Here is a 16548-nt window from a genome sequence, read left to right on the forward strand (position 1 = left end):
GCCCACGGAGGCTGAACATGTTTTATCCTGAGACGCATACAGCGCCTTATTGCCAGGATTGTGGTGCTTTAGTCACGCTCGAACACATGCTCTGGTCTTGCGAAAGAATTGAAGACTCGGCGATCAAGGACGCGTCCAGGTGGGAGACTGCACTTAGCAGCCCGGACCTGGAGGAACAATTATGGGTTGTCCATCCGGCTGACGACGTGGCCGTGAGGCTTGGCCTTCCAGTCTCGACGTGGAAGTGGCCCCCTTCGTGGTTAATTATAACTACTTGCAGGACCAAATGAAGTTTTCTATCCATCCATCCATCCCTTATCCTTACAAAATCTTTTTTCAGCAGTCCCTAGATATTGCCGCACTACCTACAGAATGGACGATCGGGAAGGTGATTCCCCTACATAAGTCAGGTAAGAGAAGACCACTAAATGACTACCGTCTCATTTCGTTGACTACTACGTGTTGTAAACTACTTAATTATCGAATTTTTTTCTAAGCGTGTTAAGTTCCTCGAGTATAATTCATTTGTCACCCGAGGTCAGCACAGCTTTCGCAAAACTTTCTGATGTCAAAGACAGCTGGCTTCATTCACTAGCGAGCTACCTCAAATTTTGGATCTTTCTTGTTTCGCCAACTGTATTTTCTTAGATTTCTCTAAATTGTTTCACAAGGTTTGCCACAGACTTCTCCTGTACAAATTAAATATACTCAATCTAGATCCAAACCTTCTGACGTGGGTTAAGCTCTTCCTTCCAAACCCCACTCAGTTTCTTACAGTTAATGGTTTTAATTCTTCTTTCAGCGATGTACATTAGGGGGTACCCCAAGGTTCAGTCCTGGGCCTTCTCATTTTTCTCATTTATATTAACGATCTTCCTGCTACACTGTCTTCTAACGTACATTTGTTCGCTGATAACGATGTTAGTTTTCGCGGAATAACCAATGAAACCGACGACAGCAGGTTGCAACTCGACCTTGACACAATATTTACCTAGTGTAACTCGTGGTTAATGGAACTAAACATTAACAAATGTGAAGTACTACATGTATCCCGTGTTTTTCGCCAACAGCCCACTTACCACTTAAACAGCGGTTCTTTAGAAACACTTAACTCTTACAATACGTAGGTGTCCATGTAACTACAAGCCTGTCATGGTCATGCGCACCGAATATGGTATTAACAACGCTAACTGTATGCTAGGCTATTTGCGCCGTAACTTCGCTAGCTCACCTTTTATCCTAAAACACCTAGTCTATAAAACAATAATACGCCCTAAATTAGATTACGCTACTTCTGTATGGGATCCTGACCGAGATAACTAGAAAACGGCTTTATAATTTGTACAAAATACTTCAGTTCAATTTATCTTTTCTAATTATAATATAACTGCGAGCATTTCTTCCATGAAACATAATCTTAGTCTTCCTTTGCTATCTGTTCGACGTAAAATTGCACGTGTAGCACTCTTTCATAGGATTTATCGTCATCCTAAACTGCCCACGCATTTCTTTACATGACACCATTATAAATCATAGCGTATTGATGACTGTCATAACGTTGCAACCTATCTATGCCACACAAGGCATTTTTCCCAGTCTTTTTTAACTCGCATATGTGCAGATTGGAACCACCTTCCCGCTAATATCGTAAATACTACTGATAACAGGCTTTTCATGAAACTTTGGCTAGCATTGTATAACCAGGAACTTCTTTTTTTCTGACACAGCAGCTAACATCGTATAGAAAGGAACCTCCTGTATTCAAGCATTGTGTTTATTCACAATAATATTTGCGTTTTGTTTACTTTCTTTGTCCCACATTTTCTTTTGTACCACTCGCCTCTATAATGTCTCTGGCCCTGAGTGTATAATGAACAAAATAAACAAATAAATAAGGTGTTCAAGTGTATCAAAAAAGTCATGGGTCATACACGATGGGCTGTCCACACGTCCTTGACAATGCAAGTGCCCGCGCACCAACACCGAGCCAACTCTATTTAACTTGCAGTGCTCTAGTACTATGAGGCAAGCCACTAACACGAACACGGGCAGAGAACGAGCTGTTTTCATCACGGTGGTCCGTGTACTGCCTTAGCAGATCTCCGCGGATTAACACACGGGCGTTGTCAGTAGCATAAGAAATTTTTGGGCGGTCACTCCCGTTGTTAGCACAAGTTGAAGCGAGGAATCAGCCTCTCCATTTCTAGCAGTACCCACGCTGACTGCGAAATCCATGCATGCAGGCTAGCTTTTTGGTAGAAATGCAGCCTGTTGCGTTGGCCAGAGTTCTGTTATGGTTTCGCACTTCTTGTGTTTCAGTATGAGTAGATCTAACATAAATAGCATGCACTGCCGGTGTTTTGTTCTGTGGCATTTGTTTGTGAACTGCGATTATCAAAACTCCGAGGAATAAGTTTCTAAAGAACTGTCTATTACCACTGATTGCTCGAACTGATACAAAGAACGAAAGAACTGCGATAAAGCTCGAGCTGTGCCAATTGGATGAAGTCGGGTGCTGCCTGCCAGGGTTCGCACACTATGGCTTCGTTACCAGCTGCACCTTCATGAAATTGACAGCCAAGGGTGGGATGCGAAGACAATCGGACACTGGGGTTGAGATTACGTTGTACTTACTCATACTTGCTCCAAACGGTTGCGCGCGAGTGACAGATTCTGGTGACTCGGCAGTGCCTGATTGCGACATTGCATGACCCTCTGGCCTGCGCCTGGATGTAGGAAGTGGTTGTTTTTGGTGTGGGCTTCCGCTCCTTGCGAGTGTCGTGTTCAGTGCGATGATCGCAGCTTACACATTAATCACAAATTTTGTATACCGGGTAGTACGAGTAACATCCGAGACGAAATAACTACGCCAGACGTGGTGCGCTGAATATGGCTGAATGAAGTGTTTACAGAAACAATAGCAACTTTCCAACTAGAAGTAACTCTCTAGCTCGACAACAAAGAACTTATTATTCCTCAATTAGCCACCTAACTATTGCCCAGAAATGTGGTAGTGGTGAAACAGGGCTCATTATTAAACATGACATGCCTGATCGCATGTTGTGTTCGTTTTATTGAGAATCTTGAGTCACGTAGCCTGGGACATCATGAAGACAGATGAGAACCAATTATGGGTACAGCAACTAGGTGTGAGTAACTTCACTTTTTTTGTATCTGTGTATTGCCTCAACCGATGTATAAAATAGAGAAGAGTAGTCACACCATGTTTGAAGGTACGTCAATGAAAATGGAACCTTTGTCCGCGCAAAACACACATCTAAGGTTATTTGATGAACGACTGCAGTTTTGTGATGCAGTCATGAAAGGCAAGGTGCCAAGTATGTGTGAATTAATTTTTTTGTTCACCTTCGGGAGTCTCTCGGGGAAATGTTACTTGATTGAAGATAGGTGGTGTCCTAGCTCCTACTTGCTCAAAGAAGTAGACTCAAACTTTCAGAAGAAGGCGACGTGGCGCATTTTATTGGCCTGAATCCGTGGCCTTGCGCCGTAGCGCTCAAACAAAAGACAATTACAAGAGTGTGTCGTGGACTGCTTAGCGGAAAGCTGCAAACAAAACGTAGTGGCATTGTCAAACTGCTCCTTTTTGAAAAGATTGGCAGTGTAGTTTCGCAAAACTTGATAGATAGGATCATTGTTTCATGTCTGAAGTCTTTTAGACCTCGAAGGAGTGATGCTTCAGAAATGTGTACATTGTGAAAGCCTGGTTGACCTGTAATAAACAGTACTAGCAGTGGACGCAGTTACCGAGGCAGTTTATTTTTATAGCCTTGCCACTCAAGTGCTTGACGACACCTGCACGTTTTCGAATGGTCGGAAGGAGACAAAACGAATAGCGTGATAGCTACCCGGAGAGACACTTGAATACTGCCGTCTAAAGTGTAAATATAAGAGTCAACTGGCATCGTCCTATTACTATGCATTCACGTTCTGTCGTTTTCGTCTTCTACATTATATCAGGCATTTTGGGTGAGTATATTTATTCTCCAAAATATAGTCAGATGCCTAAGCTAGCCCAAAGCTCCATTATTTTTAATTTACCAGAAAGTCTTTCAGCAGGGATTGCTTGCGCAAGCTTGATGAGAAACATAGTCCGCGCTATAATTGGTGTTTCGGCTACAACCTCTAAATAATCAAAATGAAGGATACAAAACAATAGCATCTGGGCGTGTTGCTAATTTTTAAAAAAATATCCTACATGAGAAATTTTGGTTGATTTTCGGTGAGCTATGTTTTCACAGCAATTTCAATCTATGAAATTCAAGTAGCTGGTTTATGAACATGTTGCAGTTGATGAATTAAAACCAGTGACTGGTTAAGGTTGATCGACTTAGAGGTAGCGCATAATTAGCACCACTTGCATTAGTCGTCCATAGAGCGTTAAAAAGAAAAAAAAACGAGAAACGCCACTGTATGTTCTCATGTTTAGGCCGAGGATATTCCGAAAGCGTTGCTGGTAAGAACAATACTACTATTATAACACTACTTTACCATGAACTCTTCTCCATGCTGCTCCATTGAATTATCTCAACATGATGCATTAAATACATAACCTTTCAGCTAACATTGTACCTTTCTACTTTGGTTACCGTAATCATATCGTAGTTTTCCTAAAGCACAAGTCAATTGCGAAGAACTCGAGATAGCAACTTTTCAGCTTATCATGAATTTCAGCATTTCAATATTGAAACGATCATTGCTGTTGCGAGGTTTGAACCTTAACGTCCAGTGAGTTCCCTTTTGCTTGAAGACCTGCCGAAAAATGACGCTGGTAACTTTCTGATGTAAAAAATTGCAGAGAACTTCACCTTCAAAATCAAAACACAATTGCCGAACAGTGCAACTCAAGAGACATGGCAGGCACTCTCTAGTGACCTGCCCAACTGTGTCTGCCCTACCGTCTGGTGGCCATATCAGTTGCGATACCTCATAGATAGGAGGGGCCCACCTATCGGTGGGGCGAATATCGCTTTTTCTGATAAAGGCGTCACCCAGAATTTCTTTAAATGTTCGGAATCACGTAAAAACTTTAAAATACTTGTCTGGTGTGGGTATTAGAGTCTGAAAGGGTGACATGAATGCAGCTCCAGTGCGTATCGAATGGTAATTGGGCTACGCTGCAGGACGATTTTGCTAACCAACCGCCTCTTCAGGTCAAGTGTGGCTTGCTGATAAGGAGTAAGCGGTGGTGAGGGGGCCGAAATAGGAAAGAAGGAATATGAATACATATTTACGACAGCTGAAGAACACATAAGTAGCACATTAGAATACCTTCAAGGTGCATTCACTTAAAGCATTGGCTTTCCCTAGTCCCAAGGTGGTAAATCCTTACTTCGAGAGGGAAAAGCCAGTAGAGGGGAACAAGCACATGTACACTACTTACGACCTGGAGGAAGGGACAGTCGGTAACGGACGACGTTAGATCTGGTTCTGTGTAAAATGAAGGCTTATCTCGAGGCACTCTGGCTTCTCTGGGTCCCCGTTACCGGATTAGCAGATGTTCTACCGCTTCTTCCGAAACAACCAAAGTCAACTACTGCTTGATGCCCCGAAAATGTTAAGAAGTAAATAACCCTTGCAAGGGCACATATATGGTTGAGCTTCTAAGTAGAAGAGTAGGGTTCTACTAGGACACATAAATACCCAAGAAAGTGGATGGGAAACAGCGCCGCGGTAGCTCAATTGGTAGAGCATTGCACGCGAAATGCGAAGGTTGTGGGTTCGGTTTCCACCTGCGGCAATTAGGTTTTTCATCCACTTTAATTTCCATTAACTTATCGTTTCTTTATTTCATTTATTAAACACAAGTAATTTCCCCTATGTTGTCCTTAGTGTCAGTGTTTCTTTGCCTCTCATGATATGACTAATAATAGTCGGGTCCCTTGGTTAACTCCCTCTCTTCTCGTCTAAAAGCACAAGAATTTTATACATCGCCTATGTAACTTCGCAAAAAAAAGTGCTGCGTCACCAGCGGGCGTTCGTGCTTTTTTGTTTACACAGGCAGAAAATCTTGGCAGTCTAAGAAAGCAGTCATAAATAAGTTGACAAGAGTAGCCACTCATGAACGCACTAGACAGCCGCGTTCATAAATCACAATCTAGCAAACTCTCGCTCATTATCAGTGTACAGAAGTACGTATACATTGCTGTAAACACGGAAATGTCTCATATTGGCCTTCCGCAAGATTTAGTGCGCAAAATGGTCATCGAATATGGTTTTTACGCCTGCTGTGCACAGATCGTCTTACGATCACGGCCGAACACCGGTGCGCACACGGCAGTCGCAGTGTGTCGTGCGTATACGGCCGACGAAGTCGCCCGGCAGAATCGAGAACGCACGGTATCTGTTTACAAAATAAATTAAATGTATCCGATTTAGCTTGTGAAATTATACAATGAACGTAGGTGCCTGTGACACTGTCAGGTGTTAGTTTCGTCCTGCTTGGAAACATTCAATAGAAGCCGGCGGTGGTCCACGATGTTCATGCCCAAAAGCACAAGGTTGCCTGATTCCTGCTCGAAGTGACGAAATGTTTCTTTCGTAGCTCGCTCCGCGGAAGTGGAACAAAAAAAAACGCGTGCGTAAGCTCCCGATAGCAGCGCTAAGCTGCAACCCACAATCGACGCACAGTTCCAGCAGTATACAGGATCGGCGTGCAAAACAACCATCGTCTGCATTACTTCGCGCAAAATAACATTTTATTTTCGCCCTTAGCAACCATTATCTCCGGGCACAAAGTATTTGTACTTCAGTAAACACTCAACCCGACGTGCCACCGAATATCAAGCTCTTCCAACACGGCGGCCTTCCCGCGACGCAGTCGGCTTGGAAGGTATATGGCGGTGGCCGCTCAGTGTTGCCAGTCAAATCCAGACCTTTGCGGTACTCTGAAATCTTTTCCAGTGACTCTAAAAAGAGGGGAGGAAAGGCGCCATCTTCCGTCGCGTGCATGGGGCCCGGGAGAGAGGAGGGAGGGGGACGGGCCTTCTGCTCCGGTCGCAACTGCGCACTGTGCGGATGCGCGCGCGCTATCTTGAAAGCGATTTGCTTTGGCGGTTGAATCTAAGTGGTTCGACGGCTGACACCTTTGTGCGTGCTGCGTTTTCACCGCTCACATTGCGCTGAAGCGATAGACCATAGCGTTTTTAGTCATTGTTCGCTGTCATCGAGTATGATGTGTTCATGCTTACTTAAGGAAGGGAACTGCGCTAAAAAAGACACGGACGAGTAATGACATGGACGGGCGCATGCTTCCCTGAAGTATGCGCTGACGCTACATTTCTTAATTTAGAATCTAATGTAAGCAAGGGTGTGCGACCCACAAAACTACGATCCTTACTTCGTATATCTGTCTACGCATTCGTATCTCAATCGATGCTTTGTTAACGAAACTACGACTTCTTTCAAGGCATGAGGCCAACTTTGTAGTCGTTTCGTAAATACGCATTTACGCAAATACGCAAATACGTTTCATTTTTTCAGATTACTCACGTTTCACTAGCGTCACAGTGTTAAAGGCTCGTGCTGGTCTTGATAACCTTTCCCATCGTCGCAAACTTGCTCGCTTAACACTTTTTCACAAAATTTACCATCATCCCTTGCTTCATGATGATTTCTTTCAATCACCATCGGCGGTCTTTCCACGCCGTGACCATCCTTTCAAGATCAAACGCATCATTTGCCGCACTTCATCTTTTGCGAAATCATTCATACCCAAAACAATAATTGAGTGGAACCAGCTGCCTGCTTCAATCGCAACTGAAATGAATACGTCTAAATTTCATGAGCTTCTAAAGAATGAATGCGATGAGTAGCTTTCCTTCTAGTTTTGTTTGATTTTGCATATATGTGTAATATATATATATGTATATATATATGTATGTATTCTTGTGTTCTCTTTATTATGTTGCGTTTTTTCATTATGTCTAATTAAGTGTTGCTGTTCTACTTTTTTTTTTTATTCTTGTTGCCTATTCCTTGAATACGCTTTACTATATGTTTGTTGAATTTTTGTCACCCCCCTATGTAATACCCTCGTTGTGAGGGCCTTTAGGGGTTTCTTGAAATAAAAAAAGCTCTAGAACGCAGCAGCTAGTAAGTTTGCACAGATGGGGCAATTCCACTCCCCACTTCGAACTTTCGGTAAGGTCAACCCTTAACGTAGGCCCCATTCTCCGTATATATACATTGTCTGTATCCATTAGGTTTTCTACGGCGGTTGGTAAGTTTGTAGCGTTTCATACACAGTCTCTAAGTAGCCCAATAACAAACGATTTAGGCATTTTCACCGGGTTTATCATTATTCCCTCCACTCGAAAAAGCTTTCCTGCCTGTGAGCTCAAAGATATTCTACGTTGCTGTAAATAAAAGCTCTGAAAAATACTTCATACTACCACGGAGATAGCGCTTTCGAGCGTTTCTTGTTGACGAACAGCTTTGCTGTAAATGTAAAGCTGCAATAATAAGCACATATATCTGTATGTGGAGTGTGCAGTGGGACTAGATTGCTAATGACCGTCATCATATGCGAGGTGCTATGTAGGGCCTTTCTCGTTTGACCTTGTCCTTCAGTACGGTAGCCAGAGGTTAGTAAGCGCGCAATGCCAGCTGTGACAAGCGAGGTACATGTACGTCCCCTGTGTCCAGCGCATGGATGTGCTAATCCGCTTACGGGTGCTAAAGGCAACTGCGACAGCAACTGGAAATTTCGCCAACGCAGGAAGGAGAACTTCGTTGGCTACTCCCATCCAGTAGACCTAGTCTTCGAAGCGACGTACGCGCGCTGCCGTATGGACTAGCGCTACGAGGCTCTATAATGCCGAAAGCCTATAATCGCAGCTCCGATAAACTATATTGAATTGATAACCTTATGGAGGTAGACAATATAACAATGGCTATGCAGGCGAAGACTTCTCAGGTAAATATTTACCTCAATAAAACTAAGCTCTAGGTCCGGATGGAACAACTAGAAAAACCAGTAGAGAGAGTAACGATAAACTCAGCCCGGCGTTATGAAGGCTTACGCGAATATTCAAATCCGGTATAAAGTCACAGTGCCAATAAAGTTATGTAAAAACGCAGGATCAGATATATAACCTATCGCTTATCAGAGAACACGGCACTTTCTTTATGTGTGCCACCATCAGAGATGCTGTGACACTGTGAAGCAGATTCCTAGAGCCGCGGCCGCTTACCTCGCCGCGGTCCGCACGTACACTCTAAAACAAAATTACACCCTTTGAGTTGTATCTTGCCACACAACAATAAACGTCATCTGTCTTGTCTTCTTTCTTTGGCACTGCTAGCCCAGTACTTCCCCAGTAACGAACAGCACGCTCGTTATCAACATGACAAGCATTCCCGACAGAAAAGTAGCGGGCGTGGCATTTTCAAGGAAGGAAATGCAAGCAAGGCAGACGATGATTATTGCTTTGTGGCAGACTTACACCCCTAACGGTGTATTTTTTCTGAGCGTGTACGGTTCTTTCGCTCTATGCACGGTGGAGAGCACTGCAATGCGACAGCGCATGAGCGCAGTCACGCGGTTTTTAACAGCGGAACTGTTTACGGTTTTGTGCCGTCGTGCAGCGTTACCAGGAAACAGCCCAGCTGTGCGCCACCTCGCGTTCCGTAGCAACCACCTGCGATAGCGCCGAGTCACGTAACCTCCTCGCTCCCCACACGCGTAGGGCGGAGTAGTGACATCATATGCAAATAAAAGCTCGGGCAGGCGCGGCGGCATACCTCTCGCCTCCTCTACTCCGCGCGTTTGGGCTGCTGCCTCCGGGAAGACCGGAGAAAATCCGGACGCCCGAAGAAGAAGCAGCTTACGAGGAAGAGTGCCGTGCTGCCAAGCGAGAAGCGATGCGTCGCCGCGGAGCTGATCCGGAACATCGCGCGGAAGCTGCGGTGTTAGCCGCAGCTTCGGTGACGCTGACTCGAGCATTCTCAGTTTCAGTTCAGGAAACGTGAGAGTCGACACCTGAACGCTCGACTTCACCGAGAAAGCAATCCTGGCCTGCGACTGCTCGAAAACTTCAAGCGTCATCCCCGCCGACACTGGAGGGTGCGAACGGCCTATTCCAGCGCGAATTCCTTGGCATAGAGTTCGGCCAGAGCTGCCGCATCTGTGGCCGGCTCTTGTTCGACGTGAATCTCTCCACGGTGAGCTCGGTGCGGAACTTTGAACACAAGAGCTCTCTCTGCCTTGCAAGTCCTTCGCGAAGCCTTCCCCGACGCCATCGATTCCGATGACGACCACGATGACGGTCGGTCGTCGAGGACGAGGACCGGATCCACGCTGATGACAACTGGTACTGAAGCACTGTACATAATAAATTGTGATACATGTACTGTGGATTGTATGCTTGTGGCTTGGGGGGCGGAGGGGGGGGGGGGGGGGGCTGGGGCTTGTGTGGCTTACCGGCCTGGCCATGTATGACCTCGCAAAAACTTGGCGAAACTTAGCAAATCTTGGCGGCACTTAGTAACAGCATAGTTAAGCTATGCATAACCTCGTAAGACTCAACAAAACCTAGCAACGCTTGGTATAAGCCTAGCCAAGCCAAGGGTAAGCTCGCAAAACTTAGCGAAACCTAGCAATACTGAGTAAAAGCTGGAAATAGCCCGCTGTGACCCAGCCTTGCCCCACTAGTGGAACCTGTGCACATGTTTCATTTTATATTTAGTAGGCTTTCTTTACTACACTCCGGAAAAAAATCACCACGTAGCATGTACGTCGTCATAATAAGCTTGATCCTGTTTTTTTTTTTTCTGACTCGCCTCTACAAAGTAATGAAACGCACATTGCCCTAAACTGAATATGAAAAGTTTCGCATATCTGATCTTAGATAATGAACTAATCAAGCGAGATATAAAATATACTCTAAGTAACTCAACATGATGGCAAACCACATGTAATCGGTTTCATTCAGGTGAATTTAACCACTTTCCTTACAGCTTTGGTTCAAATTACGAGAAGCACCCTGTATGGTACTTGTTTCTGGTGCCTGAGCTATGGCTTCCAGTATCTGTAAAAACATTACGTGATAGAGCTACGATAGTGTAACAAATTGAGAGGACGTCGGAGAGGAATCATTACAATATTGACTTCCAATTGAAAGCGGAAAAAAAAACTAAAAGCTTAAAGCTCTGGGCAAAAAGCATAACGATTTATAGCGAAACTGTGTCATCTTCTTACTTCACCTAATAGAATGCCAAATATCTTTTTTTCTGCCTTCTTTGAATGCTTATCTAATGTTCCTGATTTTACTGGAAATACACTGCTTATTGCTCGCGCTGTGAGTTTGCGATGTCGAGTGCCTATTTTTTATTATATTTACTGGTTATCTATTTACAGAAAACACATCTCACGTTCAAGGAGTGGAGCCTAAGCCAGGTAAGTTAAGCAATTTGTATGCACTTTTTCTGTTTATCCGTTCGGGCATTTACAACTACTGTTCTTATTTCTTTTTATTTGTGAATGCTGCGTTCTTTTGTCAGGACGACAGCTGGTGGAACGAACATACTCCATTGCTGTTTCAAATAAACAGTAATTAAATCTGAGATTTTTTTTTCATTTCTTTTATTATCACCTTGATCGGCCGAAGCCATAACAAAAAGCAGTGCAGGTAGACAAATAAATAAGTGTAATGTGGTTGCCCATAAGAAAGGCGGCAGATCACACGCACTCTGGCAACCGATGTTATGCCAAGCAGTGGGCGACGAACCTACAAAGTTAAAGAAACGACCATGAAAGCACCAAGACCTAGAATACATTCATGTCCTGGCCCATCACTTAGGTTTGTCATACACTCTTATCATACTAAGCCAATTTTTCGACAAGTGGACTTGTCTTCTTCAAGGCCCTGAAGAAGAGAAGTCAACTTGTAGAAATGTTGGCTCCTGATTTCACCTTGTTCTCGTTTTGACCATCGATGGAATTGCCGTCTCCTGCCTTCCCCATGTTAAGCCAATTTGGTACATATACCAAATTCACAAAACTATCATGAGAGCTCCAAGATGTAGGCGGTTCTTTCACAGCCTACATGACACGCATGTCGTGACATTAATGTGGTGGCCCGTCGGTTATGTTTGTCATACACTCTTGTCATAGTGTGCCAAATTTGGTACATCCTAAGTTAACGAAACGACCAGGAGAGCAGCAAGATTTAGGCGGCGGTATCACGACCTACATGACACACATATCATGACATTCATGTCATGGCTCATCATTTATGTTGGTCATGCACTCTTGTCTTACTATGCCAATTTTGGTACATATCAAGTTAATGAAACGACCATGAGAGCATAAAGAGGTAGGCGGCTCTTTCATGACCTACATGACACGCATGTTATCACCTATCATTCATGTTCGTCATACACTTTTGTTATACTATTCCAATTTTGGTACGTACCAAGACGTAGGCGGCTGTTCCATGACCTACATGACACAAATGTCATGAGCTATCATTTATGTTCTTCATACGCTCTTGTTATACTATGCCAATTGTCGTACATACCAAGTTAGCGAAAGGACCGTGAGAGCACCAAGACATAGGCAGCTGTTTCCTGACCTACATGACAAAAATATTATATTCATGCCATCAGCGATCATTTATGTTCACGGTACACTGTTTTCATGCTACGCCAATTTTCGTACATAGTTAACGAAACGACCATGAGAGCACCAAGGCGTAGGCGGCTAGACAGACAGACAGACAGACAGACAGACAGACAGACAGACAGACAGACAGACAGACAGACAGACAGACAGACAGACAGACAGACAGACAGACAGACAGACAGACAGACAGACAGACAGACAGACAGACAGAGAGACAGACAGACAGACAGACAGACAGACAGACAGACAGACAGACAGACAGACAGACAGACAGACAGACAGACAGACAGACAGACAGACAGACAGACAGACAGACAGACAGACAGACAGACAGACAGACAGACAGACAGACAGACAGACAGACAGACAGACAGACAGACAGACAGACAGACAGACAGACAGACAGACAGACAGACAGACAGACAGACAGACAGACAGACAGACAGACAGACAGACAGACAGACAGACAGACAGACAGACAGACAGACAGACAGACAGACAGACAGACAGACAGACAGACAGACAGACAGACAGACAGACAGACAGACAGACAGACAGACAGACAGACAGACAGACAGACAGACAGACAGACAGACAGACAGACAGACAGACAGACAGACAGACAGACAGACAGACAGACAGAAAAACGGACGGATGGACGGACGGATGGGCTGACCGACCGACGGACCGACGGGTGGACGGACGGACGGACGGACGGACGGACCGACCGACCGACGGACCGACGGGTGGACGGACGGACGGACGGACGGACGGACCGACCGACCGACCGACCGACCGACCGACCGACCGACCGACCGACTGACCGACCGACCGACCGACCGACCGACCGACCGACCGACCGACCGACCGACCGACCGACCGACCGACCGACCGACCGACTGACCGACTGTCAAAGTGGCAAATATTCGCCAAGAAATGCTCAGCATTTAAGAAAATTGCTTATACCGCCGACGAGATTTCCCAACACACGCGAATTGCCGAACGCTGCTTGATGGCTTTACTCTTTAAGAAAGCGTTGATGTGCGGGAAAGGGCATACTTGCTGTAAGAAGGAAATATAAGGAGTGTTTCTTGTTTAATGCCGTAGACAACAGAGGAATTACCTAGCACATCTATAGCTGGAGCCCCCTTTGATGCCGGCACGGAGAGAGAGAGGCGGTAGAAGAGGAGGTCTGTCTTTACCGACCGCTTTAGGACAGCATATTAATATTCAGACGCTCAAAACCTCACGCACGAATGCATCTGCTTGCAGGACCAGCCGTTCATTTATGCGCACAGCTCTGTTACGCTTAACAAACGATGTTACGAAAACATATTCTATGTGTAAACGGACCCGAGCTATACATTCGGACTGAGCACGCTGCCTAATTTCTCACTCTCTGTACGAAAGAAAATCAATACAAATAAAGCGAACAACCAAAAAACACAATGCTCGCTGTGTACAAGCTTCGCACAAAAGAAGAAAGAATGCTGGAAGGTAAAAAAGATTGCGGCATGGAGAAATAAAAAAATTGACAGTCACCTGAGTACTTTTGCGTTATTGAGTGCGAAAGCAACAGAAAAACGTTGAAATATCCCTTAAGCCACCGTAAGTCATCTTATTCCACCTTAATGCACTTTAACTCACCTTGATTCATGTTGTTTCACGTAAATTCATTTTACTCCACCTTGGTTCCCTTACTATAACTTCGCAACCCTATTTCACCTACGTCCTCCTTCATCCACTTCATTTCACTTTAAATCTTAATGACTCGCAATTAGTACTAATTACCGTTGTTATACAATCTACTATCTTCTTTATTTCTACTTATTTTATGCAAGACACTGATGACGTTACCTCCTTCCCCGTTGGTGGCGCTGTCACGTGCTCAATAACGCACGCACAGGCCACATGTTTGTTCAGACAGATGGCTGCGAGGGGACGCGTGCAATGGCGCATAAACTAGGCACACCTTTAGGCAACCACAATCGTGGAGCGCTCTGGCGTCGGGGAAGCGTGCTCGTCTCGCATCCCAGTGGCCCGGGTTTGATTCCCCCCAGAGCGAAATTTACCAATTTTTAATGCGGAAGCATTATATGCTCCATTACGCAAATCCGATGTTGCAGCCGGCGGCGTGACCGAATGATGGTAACGGAAATGGCCGTGACACCACATAAAATAGCTCAGTGCCCTTCCGCTCTGTGAAGAAGGATCACAAGCGAAGCTGTCTATGTGGGCCCCTTAATGTGAACTGCACGTGTGCCGCGGGTCGGCCCGGCATTGATCATCTTCGGGATCGGCCCGAAGAGAATCAGGTGACTCAGGTCACTGCCAATTCTTTAATTTATGCATGCCGCTTAACGCCTGCTTCACCTCTGCCGCGGGTCGGACTGACATTTTGCTATCTTCGTCACGTGCTCCGACCCGTAAATAGTGCATGTAAAATAAGTGTTTCTCTTAGTGGCAATGGAGGCCTCCATGTTTGAATAAAAAGTGAATAAATGTGAAAGAATATACCATTAGTAGATATCGTATTCAACGATCATCATTTGTAGACCTCTGGATATGTATTTAGCATAAAGAAAAAGCTGCTTGAGGTTAGCAATGCACTCTGATATTCCTGTGCTACAACGTACACTGGCAGGTCGTGACCATGGGAACACTCCTAATGAAGTCTCGGCTGTCAGTGATTTAAGACTGTGTGCCGTTCAAGGCCCGAAATATATGTTTTATTGTAGTGCAATTTCCAATAAACTAAATCTATGTGCCCTTAACTCACACGCAGACTTCCACCCGATAACTGAGACGATATATAAGCTTGCTATTGAGGGAAACAATACGAATTTGCAGATTTCACTTGTTCACTACGGAGGCACTCAGCATAATCATGGCATGTACTTGTAAACTGTATATCAGACCGTAAATCATAAAGCGTAAACAAAAGTCTTCCTGGTGTCACTGAGCAAACCGATGTTTTTTTACTAAAATGCTTCAATTGATTGCAATTTCATTTCTGACGCAATTACTATACGTTGCCATGATATTAAAATGCCCACTCCTGTATTTCCAAGTTCATCAATGAATATCTCAGTGTAACTCGCATGCCCTTGTAAGAGTTGCTTAAGTCCGCCGTTGGAGCTATATATCTCACTTTCAGCAAACCAGCTGGTCCCCCCGACACGACAACCTTCGATGGCCTTTCCATTGTCCTAGTACCGAGGGAGAACCGAGCAAAATAAGGGACAGTGGAGTAACTCGCGGTTAGTGTACGCAATTATAGAATGCTGAACCTGAATGAGGTGTGTATTCCCCCCTGAAGTTAGAGGAATCTGCGTAAATTGCATTTTCAATATCAAATAGATTACAATTAGTTATAGCGGCGCTTTACCTAAATGTAGTAAGAATAGTTTTCATTGAATATGAAACTACAAGAAAAATAGCGCGGATATTATCTTTCAACAATTGGGAGAAAACTTCATTTCTTTAAATACTGACTAATGGTAAACATACCCACATTTCGACCAGCGATTTTAAAGGACCACCCTAGGGAAACTGACGAATCTATAGAAATTATTTACAAGTCACAACACTGACGCTTTACAACCAACCCTAACATAAAATTTTTCACCTACCTTTCCGTTGCATTTTAAAATATAACAAAGTGTATTGCGCATACTAATTTTGCTAAAAGCTCCGTACGGCATGTTAGCGAAGGAATAAATTCCTTTAATAACATAATTCTATTCTGCAACTAATTTGTAGAGGATACAGGACCTGAGAAAAAGCCAGCAACCGAATCTGGTAAGTTAAGTTGACAATTAATCATAATTTCGATTGCAAATCTCAAGAATGCACATAATTAGCAGCATACACATATTGAGTCCTGAACTTCGTTCGCTGTCTAG

The 16548-nt window shown here is 44.4% G+C and overlaps 1 protein-coding gene across 3 annotated transcripts in view; it reads left to right on the forward strand.

Annotated features, from left to right (window-relative positions):
- The first annotated feature begins 3768 nt into the window (after positions 1–3768).
- Positions 3769–16548, forward strand: part of LOC126537722 (uncharacterized) — a 55046-nt gene continuing 42266 nt past the window's right edge. For 2 of the 3 annotated variants that reach the window (XM_055074476.1, XM_072287536.1), the window contains exons 1-3: positions 3769–3987; positions 11378–11416; positions 16406–16444. In XM_055074476.1, the coding sequence (XP_054930451.1) occupies positions 3936–3987; positions 11378–11416; positions 16406–16444 (130 nt within the window). In that variant the 5' untranslated portion in view covers positions 3769–3935. The remainder of the gene's footprint in view (positions 3988–11377; positions 11417–16405; positions 16445–16548) is intronic. The other variant, XM_055074477.1, reaches the window with a different exon arrangement.

Source organism: Dermacentor andersoni, chromosome 4 (genome assembly GCF_023375885.2).
Source record: "Dermacentor andersoni chromosome 4, qqDerAnde1_hic_scaffold, whole genome shotgun sequence".
Lineage (NCBI taxonomy): Eukaryota > Metazoa > Arthropoda > Arachnida > Ixodida > Ixodidae > Dermacentor > Dermacentor andersoni.